Source organism: Microtus pennsylvanicus, chromosome 2 (genome assembly GCF_037038515.1).
Source record: "Microtus pennsylvanicus isolate mMicPen1 chromosome 2, mMicPen1.hap1, whole genome shotgun sequence".
Lineage (NCBI taxonomy): Eukaryota > Metazoa > Chordata > Mammalia > Rodentia > Cricetidae > Microtus > Microtus pennsylvanicus.
Genome location: NC_134580.1, coordinates 57399487 through 57411573, shown reverse-complemented (window position 1 = coordinate 57411573; position 12087 = coordinate 57399487). Strand labels below are relative to the sequence as shown.

General features: G+C 40.4%; 1 protein-coding gene across 1 annotated transcript in view; it reads left to right on the top strand.

The window, feature by feature from the left end:
• Window positions 1-7690: 7690 nt before the first annotated feature.
• Trhr (thyrotropin releasing hormone receptor) overlaps window positions 7691-12087 on the top strand; it is a 35777-nt gene continuing 31380 nt past the window's right edge. Inside the window, exons 1-2 of the mRNA XM_075961057.1 lie at window positions 7691-8043; window positions 8604-9476. Coding sequence (XP_075817172.1) covers window positions 8688-9476 — 789 coding nt within the window. The 5' untranslated portion in view covers window positions 7691-8043; window positions 8604-8687. The remainder of the gene's footprint in view (window positions 8044-8603; window positions 9477-12087) is intronic.

The following is a 12087-nucleotide window of genomic DNA, read 5'->3' as shown; positions in this document are numbered from 1 at the left end:
ATTTCAGAAGCCTAAGTCTCAGTGACCAGCACAATCAGAAAGAGCTTTTAAATCTATGCAAATGGAAGCAACTGCTAAAACTTAGTGTGCATTTTCTCAGGTATAGTTCTAGCAATTTCTACTCATATAATTCCACCTAATGCTAAAAAAAGCAATAACAATACAACCTTAAGCAATAACTACTTTTACTAATCCTACTTTGCATGGGAGGAAATCAAGGCACAGAAAATTTAAATGACGTTCAGTCACACAGGCAGTAAGTGAGCTTGGATGGAAATCAAAAGTCATGCGGTGAGCATAGGCCTTTGTAATGAAGCCCAAGACCCAGGGAGGAGTCAGTGTCAGCCTGGGCTGTGGAGTAGAGCTCACCACAGGACCCATTTAGAGAAAGATTTAGGCACTCGCTGTTCTGAGAATTTGCTTTGTGTGGATTCTTCCTTATGCTCCAGTTGGCTGGCCCGAAGATCTTTTCCCAGCCCTCTCTAGCCTCTTGTTTTCCTCTTGGCCTGTGTCCTCTTGGCTTCTCCCTGGTCTCAGAAAGCTTCTCTATGTCATACATTTCTATCTCTGTACTCACTTGACAATGTGCACAAAACTCAGGGATAGCTAGGAACACTTGGCCTTATAATTGGCAGTTTTTGTTAAGTCACCAATGCCAGCCTAGGAACTCCTCTGTGCTTTCTCTATTTATATTTGTCATTGCAAGGGCTGGCATATAGCCTGCCAAATAATTGGCACTCGATCAGTGAGCACTTAACCAGTGTGAATGGGTGGCGAAGCAAACCTCCTCACCGCAGGTGAGAAATCTCCTTAATGTAAGTTCCTATTTCACTCACCACGCTTCTCTGCCAGTCTTTGTTACAGAGGCTTTCCTAGTGGGCTGGAAATTTCAAGCCAAAAATATAACAAGGTATCTCAGAGGTGTCTTGCTGTTAGTGTTATTTGTGTTACACTAATAGTTTGATATTTCCACTATTAAAGTAGCTTCCGATTATCTAAAGTGTGATACTTCTCTGCCCGTGCCAGGTTTTGCTTACCTTCAAGTAAAATGCCATTGCCTACCATGATGACTCCCAACAAGTTCTCACCAAATCCACCTTCTAAAGGATTGGGCCACCCATGGGCTGTCAGATGTTTCCATGAAGGAATATAAAGCGTGTGACTGCACATCAGTGCTGGGGTGACCTTGTTCACCATCCAGTTAGTGTTGTGATCTTGTTCACCATCCAGTTAGTGTTAACAACTGGAATCCTTGACTGAATTCTAGTCATGGTTACTTCCTTCCTTTCATTTTGAGGGAGTAAGAAATGTGTATCTGATTTAATACCGTGTGCTGTCCTTTCTGTCTGAAAACAATACCTAAGCCAATGCAGCAGAGAGGGCAGACTATATAACACAACACAAAGTTCTCTGTAAATAAGTTGCTTGATTCCTCAGGCAATTGACTTACAACTTAACTTATAGCGTAGCCATGATAAGTTAGTAATGCACCATACAGTTGTCAGAGACTCGGTCGAGTGGCTGGAGCACAATTAAAGCTTCTGCTTACTAATCTATCAATGTGAGGGGATTGTGAAAGATAGAACTGATATCATTATCCTTGTTAAAACTCTACTTAACACTTTCAAAGTGATATCAAACTTACAAAATTATCTCTTTCTATATCCAATGAGCTTTTTGGTGGTTCGGCAAAAAGACACATCACTATAGAGACAGTAATGCCATATCACCAAGGAGACAAGATGACAGAACCTAAAAATATGTGATTCACAGCATGACAACAACAAAGAAATGGAAAACATGTGAATTCTTCTGTATATTTCCACACTGTATCCCAGAAATCAACAGAACAAGTAGGCAGAAAAATCAATAGAGATGTGGAATACTTAGCACCACCAGCCATTTCAAGCTAATCAATATTTACAGAACATTCTGTCAACCTGAAGAGAGCATGTGGAATATCCATCACAATAAAGCATGTTCTAGGCCATAAAGATAAATTGCAATACATTAAAAAGAATTGAAATCATGACTAGTATGGGATTAAAGTAAAGACAGTAAATAACAAAACATGTCTGGAAAATCTACGAGAATCTGGAAATTAAATAGCCCATTCCTAAGGTCTTAAAGACATCATAATATGAAAGTCAGGGAGAAAATGATTTGGCATTTTGGGGATGACTCAGTGGGTAAATGCCTGCCATACAGGCTTGTGGAGCTGAGATCAAATCCCAAGAACCCTCATATAAAAAGATGAATGTGCCTATGAGCATAGAGACTGGGGGCAGGACTAATGGAGATTTTTGGATGCCAAGCTTCACTCCAGGTTCATTGAGAGATCCTGTCTCAAGGAAAGAAGGTGGAATATTGATATGGGATTCCCTTCTATATGCTGTGAATACCATTGGTTAATAAAGAAACTCGCTTGGCCCTGATAGGGTAGATTAGAGCTAGGCAGGGAAAACTAAACTGAATGCTGGGAGAAAGAAGGTGGACTCAGTGAGACTCCATGGAGCCACCAGAGAGGAAAAATGAGAGTTGCCAGTTGAAACCTTGCCAGTAGGCCACAAACTTCATGGTAACACATAAAATAGTGGAAATGGGTTGATTCTAAATATAAGAGTTAGCTAGCAATATTCTTAAGCTATTGGCTAAACAGATTGCCAATAATATAGTTTCTGTGTGATTATTTTGGGAATCTGGCAACCAGGAAGCAAACAAGTGAATATCATAGAGTAAAACACATGAAATACTCCTGTTCAGTGTACTCTGTACAATGTACTCTGAACATGCCTGATTCTGGACACACACACTCATATACATACAGAAAATATAGTGAACTTAGTAAGAATAAAAGTATAACATATTAATGCAATTCATTAATGCTAAAGAAGGAAATTAGTTATTCTTATATTTATGTTGAAGACTATGAGTTCTAACATCAGTGAGACAATGAGTTTGTGATATAACCCTATATTTCTACAATAAAATATTATACAGCAAAAACAAGAACCAAGTACTGAGTCTTACAAGTATTTAAATTATGCTACTTGAAAAAAAAACAGTTGCATGCACTACAATCCCATTTATGTGACAATTCTGTAAGACAAACATATTCTAGAGATAGAAAACTGAGCCGTGACTAGTTGACTACAGAATTTATTCAGGAGCAATGCACAGATACCATTTTAGGATGATAAAGGTTTTTTTTGATATGGCTATAAGAAACTTACATTGTTGCTGTAGCTCAGAAAATTCATAAAAACAATTCTTTTGTTCTACAGAACTTGCATTTCAATGAAGTTTCTTTTAAGTAATGTGTATGCATTTGTTTGATCCTTATGATTTTCTGAGAGGTCTGGGAAATAGTATATATTTGTTCGTTTGTATACATATATGGTATAATAAAAACATGGTATAATAAAACAGTATATAGGGCTGGAGAGATGGCTCAGCGGTTAAGAACATTGCCCACTCTTCCAAAGGTCCTGAGTTCAATTCCCAGCAACCACATGGTGGCTCACAACCATCTGTAATGAGGTCTGGTGCCCTCTTCTGGCCTTCAGGCATACACACAGAAAGAAAATTGTATACATAATAAATAAATAAATAAATAAATAAATATTTTTTAAAAAACAAAAAAAATAAAACAGCATATATAAACAGTATATATGGGTGTTCATTTGCATACACATATGGTGTAATAAAACAGTATATATAAACAGTATATATAGGTGTTCATTTATATACACATAAGGTATAATAAAAACATATGGTATAATAAAACCGTATATATAAACATTATATATAGGTGTTCATTTATATACACATAGGGTATAATAAAAACATAACACTAGGAGAGTAACCAATGGTCAAGTTCTAAATTGATGAACTTAGTGAGGAAAAAAACACCATTTTAGCAGTAAAGATTTATACAACTTTTCATTTATAGAGAGGAAATTGACTTAAAATTTCTAGAGTACAAAAAAAGAGCGTAGATACAATCCACTAAAATAGTCAGATTTCACACTAGTTTTCTTATAGTAACCTCCTCAAGTTACATTCATTTTGGAAAATCAGGTTATTGCTTCATAAAATATGCAATAAATCAAACTAGATATGAGCTCACAATCTAGACAGTTTGATTAAAGTCTATTCTTTTGTTAGGTCATTTCCTCGTGTAACACTTTAGAGAAACTTCTTCAAACTGTTAACCATTCCTGAATATAAGGTTCGTCTGGCCTGATAAGAACATAGTACATAGTACCAAGTACTATGTCTCTGTCTCTCTGTCTCTCTGTCTCCCTCTCTCCGTCTCTCCGTCTCTCTGTCTCTCTCTCTCTCTCTCTCTCTCTCTCTCTCTCTCTCTCTCTCTCTCTCTCTCTCTCTCTCTCATTGTTTTCTGAACTTGCCACTTTTCCTTGCCAAGTTACCTATGACAATTTGATGACACCTCCCATGGCCTCCAGCAGCCTCAAATGAGAAATGTGGACAGCATAAATTGTGAACTATTAGTGGATTTGTGATGAATGGTGAAGAACCACCTAGCTACTAGAAAAACTCCCCCTAAGTGTGGAGATAACTCTCTTATAAATTGCTCCTGTGGTTTTGGCAGCATACAGCCATGCATGTCCTACAGAAGGAATTTGGTTGTATGAATGTAAACTTTCTTGTGGCAATTAGGAAAGAGAAAACCAAATATCATGAGCAAGTCATCTAACGGAGAATATGATGGGACCTAAACAAGTGCTTGCAATTTTCTCAAGTTCAAACTGGAAGTGTAAGGCAAGATCAGAAAACCAATGAACAAGTCCCAGCCAGGAACTGAGACACTCTTCTGAGGTACCCTATGAACTGTGGTGCTGATTTTTCTTGTGAGAAATGCGACACATGGCTGAGAAGCTTTGTCTAAATGGCAGAGGGCCAGAGAGAAACAGCCAGCACGTGGACTTGAGATGTGTGCGTGACACCTTGGCTCCATCATCTGTTTCTTGTCTTTATTATGGCGCACCTACTATTTCAGAAGAAACGCCTTCATTTCTCTCTAATTAGTGGTGGTGCACACCTTTAATCCCAGCACTCGGGAGGCAGAGGCAGGCACGTCTCTGTTAGTTCAAGGCCAGCCTGGTCTAGAAGAGCTAGTTCCAGGACAGGAACCAAAAGCTACAGAGAAACCCTGTCTCGAAAAATAAAAAAATTAAAAAAAAATACAGTGTTGTAGGGGGCATGGAGCTGATAGAAAACATGTAGGAACATAATGATCTGATAAGTTTGGAGGTGAAGATGGGTGTGTGAAGAACTTTCTCCAGACTGTAAAGAGCAAGTTGAAGGGGTAATGTAAGCCCCAGCCCAGGGAGAACCCTCCTTAAACACCCGATCTGGCAGCCAGCCAATGCCTGTCTCATCACTGCTCAACTCCTCTAGGTCAAGGAGGCAGTCACATCTTTCCTACCCCATGAAATCCTTGCCACTTTCCACAGCCTTGTACATCTCGTTATCATTAATCCCAGTGTCATCTCTTGTTCCCTCTTCTAAAGGAAGCTGTGCTTTTCTTCAAAACTTTTCAGATACTACCTTGTGTGGGAGAACACAACCCGGTTTCTCTGTCCACTGCACAGCCACTCACAAGTACCTTCGTTTCATGATTCAACCCACTGAATGTCCATTTTCAATGTACAAATCACGTAACTTCCTAAGCCTGTTTCTCCCAATAACTGTGAGCTATTTGAAGGTAAAATGTAATGTTTACTTACTAACCATACAGCACATAGTCCGAGCTTAACAGTTATCTGTTAGGAGGGAAAACAAAATGAGGTGAAGAGTATTTATTCAGAATAGAGATGCTGAGGGATGCCCTGGGGAAAGATTTGACATGGAGCTGGAGCTGAAAGAACTGACTTCCTAGCCCGCAGTTGTTCACTGTATTGTAAAGACGTACAGCACGTACATCCCATACCAACTGAGATCTAATTAAAGGCCCTAGGAGAATGAGGAGGGAAGGTTAGCTTAGGAAGTAAGGCTTTAATTTGAAGTAGGGAAGTTAGGACTGAAGAGGAAGACAATGCCTCCCTCAAAAGCATTTTCACGCTGATGAGTCACCAAGAAAGAATTGGTTCAGAGGCATTGCTGCCCTGTAGACCAGGGAGAAAGCATCCCTCAGCCAAACCAGTGGGCAGAACAAACTAAAATTCAGGCAAAGATGGACCCAGGGTGAGAGAACCTACACTGGACTGGTTTCCTCCTCGCCACTCAGAATTTGGGGATAATTCAGAGGCCAAAACTCAAACCTTGACAGGGGCCATACATGTATGGTTATGGGGGAAAAACTGGCCTGTGTAAAAGACAGGTGGAAGGTTGTGCCACGTGCAGAACATGGGAGAGATGGCATCCTATATCAAGGACTCTGACTACCAGTCACTGCTTGTCCCCCGTTAATCTCCAAGCGGGACTGTAAGCCCACCAGGGCCAGACCCTTTAAATTTTTATGAGAAAATGTCCTGATTTTAATATGTAATTTCTAAATTTTGAAAGGTAAAAATAATCCAATTATTAAAATCACACTTGAGCTGGTCCTGTTTAGGCCAAACAATACACCCCTGGAACCTAAATGTGCCTTCTGGGATGTTGCTCTGTAAGGAACAGTGATTGGGTAAAAGAGATGGGTACCAAGGTTCAAAAAGGGAGGTTGTTCCCTATGATCGGAGCTTTAGCTCAGTCTCATTGTTACTGGCATTGGGCATAGCTCAGATGCCCTTTTGGTCTTGTCCACTTAAAATAGACTCCCTGAGGATCTGATCTTTTAAAACAGAGACTTGGTGCCTCAGGCTGGGAGTCCAGCTAACGGTTGTTTTCCATGGTAAGTCAGCTAAAAGCACACAAACATTAACAGCTGGTGCATTCAGTCGGTGTCCAGAGAAGAACCCTGTCATAGACTGGCCACAGGAGGCTTTAGAGAGTGGGAATGACTCTGGGCTAGAATTTCACTGGATAATTCTCCCTCTTAGGTGTGTATTTAGATAAAGTTTTCACGGGCAGCCTCACAAGCCTCACAAGTTTCCACAGGTGGCTTTAAATTGAAATATTCTGATTGCTAATTTTACTTATTTACTTACTTATTTGTTTGTTTGTTTTTATTCATGAGGCAAGGTCTTGATATACAGCCCAAACTGGCTTCACACCACCATCCCCTGAGATGCCAGTGTGCACCACGACTCCTAATCTGCAAGTCCTTTTTGAAAACTAATGCTTTTATGTGAGCCTCAGAAGCTCATAGTCAAAATGTTTTAAAATCAATTTTAACTTATTTTTCATTCATATGATACAAAAGGAGAGAGAGCTACTTTTACTGATTTACTGAAGAATCAGTCTGAGGCTTTCCACAGCAGAGAGAGAAGTTGATCTCACTGCAGACAGTTATCCCGGGCTTCAAGGGCTCTGCCCAGAAGGTTTTGCTGCCTTCTAGAACACTGTCAAGAAAGAAGTAAAAACATATTTCAGAGCAGCTCGGACACAGGAGTTTCTGCAAAACTTAGAGCACCATTATGTACAAGATCAGCTTTTCTTGATCTTTTACCTGTGATCAGTCTTCCACAGTGCACACTATCAGCCACATGTTTAAGAGCACATTCTTCAGTGGATTACGAATCAGTCAGATCTGACGGGCAATTGGGAATTCATGTGCAGTGTGCGTGTGTGTGTGTGTGTGTGTGTGTGTGTGTGTGTGTGTGAGAGAGAGAGAGAGAGAGAGAGAGAGAGAGAGAGAGAGAGAGAGAGAGAGAGAGAGAGAGCTCTCATTAAGGGACGATCTATGATTTGACAGCTTCACTGCTGCGCCCGCTGCTGCCTCTGTTACTGCGGCTGTAGGATCTGTCATGAGTTGAAAAGGGATGTGAGGCGTTGGAGGAACTGCCGCTCCAAAGACTGAGCCTCTGCTAAGTGATCTCCCTGCCAGACAGACTAGACACGATTTTCTGCAGGACTGGAAACTTGGACCTATTTCCCTTCGTCTGCCCTGAGAAGCAGGCAGCGAGACAGAGTGAAAAGGTAAGAGAAGAACTGTCTTCTACTGAGGCAGGGGGTTGGGGAAATGGGGAACTTATGTGCAAAGGTTTGCTATTTTATTAATGATGTTTCACTCCTGAGAGCCAGAGGCAGTAGCTAAATTCCTACCAGGCTTGACCACTGAGGCTTTCGGCTTTTCCACTGGTACCTTTTCCTTCTTCACTGTACTTTTTCCGAGCATCTGAGGGGTTTCTTTGTATTTATTTTGCAACTAGCACATTTTCTTTTTAAGTTTGGAATTGTTTGCTTGTTGTTTTTTGTTCTCCTGAGTGGACCCGGTTTCAAAAGAGGAGTCTTTTCTGCCTCTCTTGTCTTCAGCATTTTTCTCTGTGAAGAGAGACTTACCTCGTCCTCTTAGCATGATGTGGACAAAACAATTGCTACATTCTGCCTAGAATTGCAAAATAAGGAGTTTCCAGAAGTGCATAGGAGCCCTGTTACTGTAGAAACTCAGGTGTAAAGAGAGGAAATGAGTCGCCTGTGATTGTGCCTTGCTTGGCGGTCATGGCATTGTGAGTGAACATGTGTGTGACTTTTCCCAGGGGGAAGAAGTATTTCAATAAAGGTGAAGCATAGAGAGATGTTCTAAAGAGTCTGTGTAAGAGAGAAACTTCAAGCCACAGAAGATGGAGAATGAAACAGTCAGTGAACTGAACCAAACCGAGCTTCAGCCCCAGGCAGTGGTGGCGCTCGAGTACCAGGTGGTCACTATCTTACTTGTGCTCATTATTTGCGGACTGGGCATCGTGGGCAACATCATGGTCGTCCTGGTGGTCATGAGAACCAAGCACATGAGAACCCCTACCAATTGCTACCTGGTGAGTCTGGCTGTGGCTGATCTCATGGTCCTGATAGCTGCAGGCCTCCCCAACATAACCGACAGCATCTACGGTTCCTGGGTCTATGGCTATGCTGGTTGCCTCTGCATTACCTATCTCCAGTATTTAGGGATTAACGCATCCTCATGTTCCATAACCGCCTTTACCATTGAGAGGTACATAGCAATCTGCCATCCCATCAAAGCCCAGTTTCTCTGCACATTTTCCAGAGCCAAAAAGATCATTATATTTGTCTGGGCCTTCACATCCATTTATTGCATGCTCTGGTTCTTCCTGCTGGATCTCAATATTAGCACCTACAAAGGTGCCATTGTGGTATCCTGTGGCTACAAGATCTCCAGGAACTACTACTCACCTATTTACCTAATGGACTTCGGTGTCTTTTACGTGGTACCAATGATCCTGGCCACTGTGCTCTATGGATTTATAGCCAGAATCCTTTTCTTAAACCCCATTCCTTCTGACCCTAAAGAGAACTCTAAAATGTGGAAAAATGAGTCAACCCATCAGAACAAGAATTTGAATGTAAATGCCGCCAACAGATGTTTCAACAGCACGGTGTCTTCCAGGAAGCAGGTAAGCAAAGCTGAACGTGCAAGTGAGGAGGGGAAGTGTGGAATAGAGATTAGGAAAAATGAGATCAACTTTGTCCTACTTAGCTGACGGCAAAACCAAAACACAATCATGCAAATGTTTCCCATTGTAAGCTTCTGCTTTGCATGTTAAACACACCTCTGGATACACTGGAGATCTAAAAATAAATGGAGGGATTTGCTAGCCCTGTAGCAAGAAGCAGTTCCCTGTTAGGATGAAGGGGATTGTAAACAGAACCCCAGGAGTCTTGGCTTAAAACTCTTGTGTCTCTCAGAAAATGTTAACTGAACATTGAGAAAACTTCCCGCCTCTGTAGGGGAAAATTCTATTGCATGACGAAGAAAGGTAATTTCAGGAATTTGACGACACAGTTATCAGGAGACTTTGAGAATATATCAGTGACTCAAAATAAGGAAACTTTTTTTGCAGTGTGCAGTTTCTCATAACTAATCCCACAAAAAAAGAACCCCCAAAACAGGTAACCAGCCTTATTCGGTTGGTCTTAATAGAAGATGATTCTCTAATCCTTTTCTCTTGCTCTCTCCAAGTTATCCTAGCATTCAGAAACTGGAAATACATTTTTCACATGGGGAAAAAATAATTCAAAAGGATGATCAACATCAAGCTGAATCAGTTAAAAACAATTTTTTAATGTAGGTTTCTAGCTTAGTAACTGGAACTCTTTTGTGCGTTCAGGTAACCTAAGTGCACACGTAGCTGCAGTGGAATGATGGTTTTATTAGTGAGGAAAGCACCTCATTCATCAGATAATGTAAAAATAGGAGGCTCTGTGACATACACTCATCTGTTTGTGTCGGCACAAGGGTCCTAAGATACACATGAGCCCAGCTCTCAATTCTTCCTGCTTCTCTCTTGCATGTAATAAATAGGTAGTAGATATTTATTCTCATAATGAAAAGAGAAATCATGCAATCAACAAGACCAGTTCTTTCAAATCATCTGAATTTTCTTTTTCCTTCAGGGAAAACAGTTAATTGCATTTATATGGGTAGAAAACTGAGTGTGCTCTTAAAAGCCTGTATGTGGATCAGGCATACTGTTACCTCTTAATCTCTAGGCTACCTAGTACATTATGAACTGTGACTGGATAAATAAACACACATGTATACATGCACACAACAGGGCAAACTCATAAAAGTGGAGATGTTGGCAATAAATGGTGGGATGTAGCTGAAAAGAATGCATGCAGCATTTTGAATGATGCGTGACACTCAATTCACTTGGCATTTATTATGAAGACAGAGGGAGTACGTGAGTAATGACTACCAAGTCTTTGCTTCCATGGCTAGACAGCGATGCTACTTAATGCAAGGTGTAGCTGGACATTACCCAAAGCTTGATTCATGGAGATGGAGAGAGAAACATTGGCCACCTGCCAGGACAAATATTAACAATGCAATAAGACAATCAAGAATATGCACATATTAGCTGGAAACCAAACATTAGTTAGTATCAGCAGCAAGGGTATATTGTTCCTTATACCCACGTTTACATTATATATACATATATATGTGTGTGTGTATGTGTATATATGGTATTTAAAGCTTGTTTGTCTGGTCTAATGTCCATTCTTTTGATTACAGTCATTAGCACCTATCAGCATTTATAATGTACTTTAGATTGCTAGTTAAGTTACATGCTCACAATACTTTCAAAGGATGTTAGTGGTGAGCATGTGAGAGCCGTGTAGAGTGTGTAGAGATGAGAAGCTGCCAGCTCTGGATAAGGACAATTGGAAGGCTGAGAGATGGGTGGTAATATGTTTGCAGGAGTAAGATCCTCCTTATCAGACAGAGGTTCTCAACCTGCCTAAGCTGTGGCCCTTCATTGTGGTTTGTCATATTGTGGAGGTCTCCAACCAGAAAATTATTTTCACTGCTACTTCATATCTGTAATTTCGCTACTGTTGTGAATCATAATGTAAATATCTTTGTTTTCTGATGGTCTTAGGCTACCTCTGTGAAAAGGTCATTTGACCTGATGGCGTCAGGACCCTCAGATTGAAAACCATGAGCATATGAGACCTAAGGGATGAGAAAGGGGCCATTCAATATGTAGCAGGCTCACACTTACTCCCAAAATAATGAAATTATTCTTAAATAGAATACAAGAAGTAAAAGCAATCATGCCTTAATCAGTTTTCCTAAGCCCCAGTTTTCTCATCAATAAAATGGGTGCTTAGACTTGTATGGATGTTGATGAAACCAAATGAGATGCATCCTCAACCACAGGGAGCGGCCCCGGAAAGTGGGATCACGGCTGTGAATGGGACCAATGTGTTCTAAACTTAGAGACCTATATTCTAGCCTTGCCCTTTTCTAAAAAAGTCTTAATTATTCATAAGGTTCAAATCTGCATGTCCTATAACCTAAGGACTTTTATTTTAATATTTCTCTCTAATTTTTTTTTCTTTTAGGCAAGTGTAATTTACATTTTAATAAATACTTATCTGGGCCAGCACCTTCTTACTGAGTTACTAAAATCAAATGCACATAGCTTAGAGGGCTACATTTTTTTAAAGAAAATGAAAGAAAGATTGTTTTTGTGCAAAAGACAAATATGATGCTCTCTT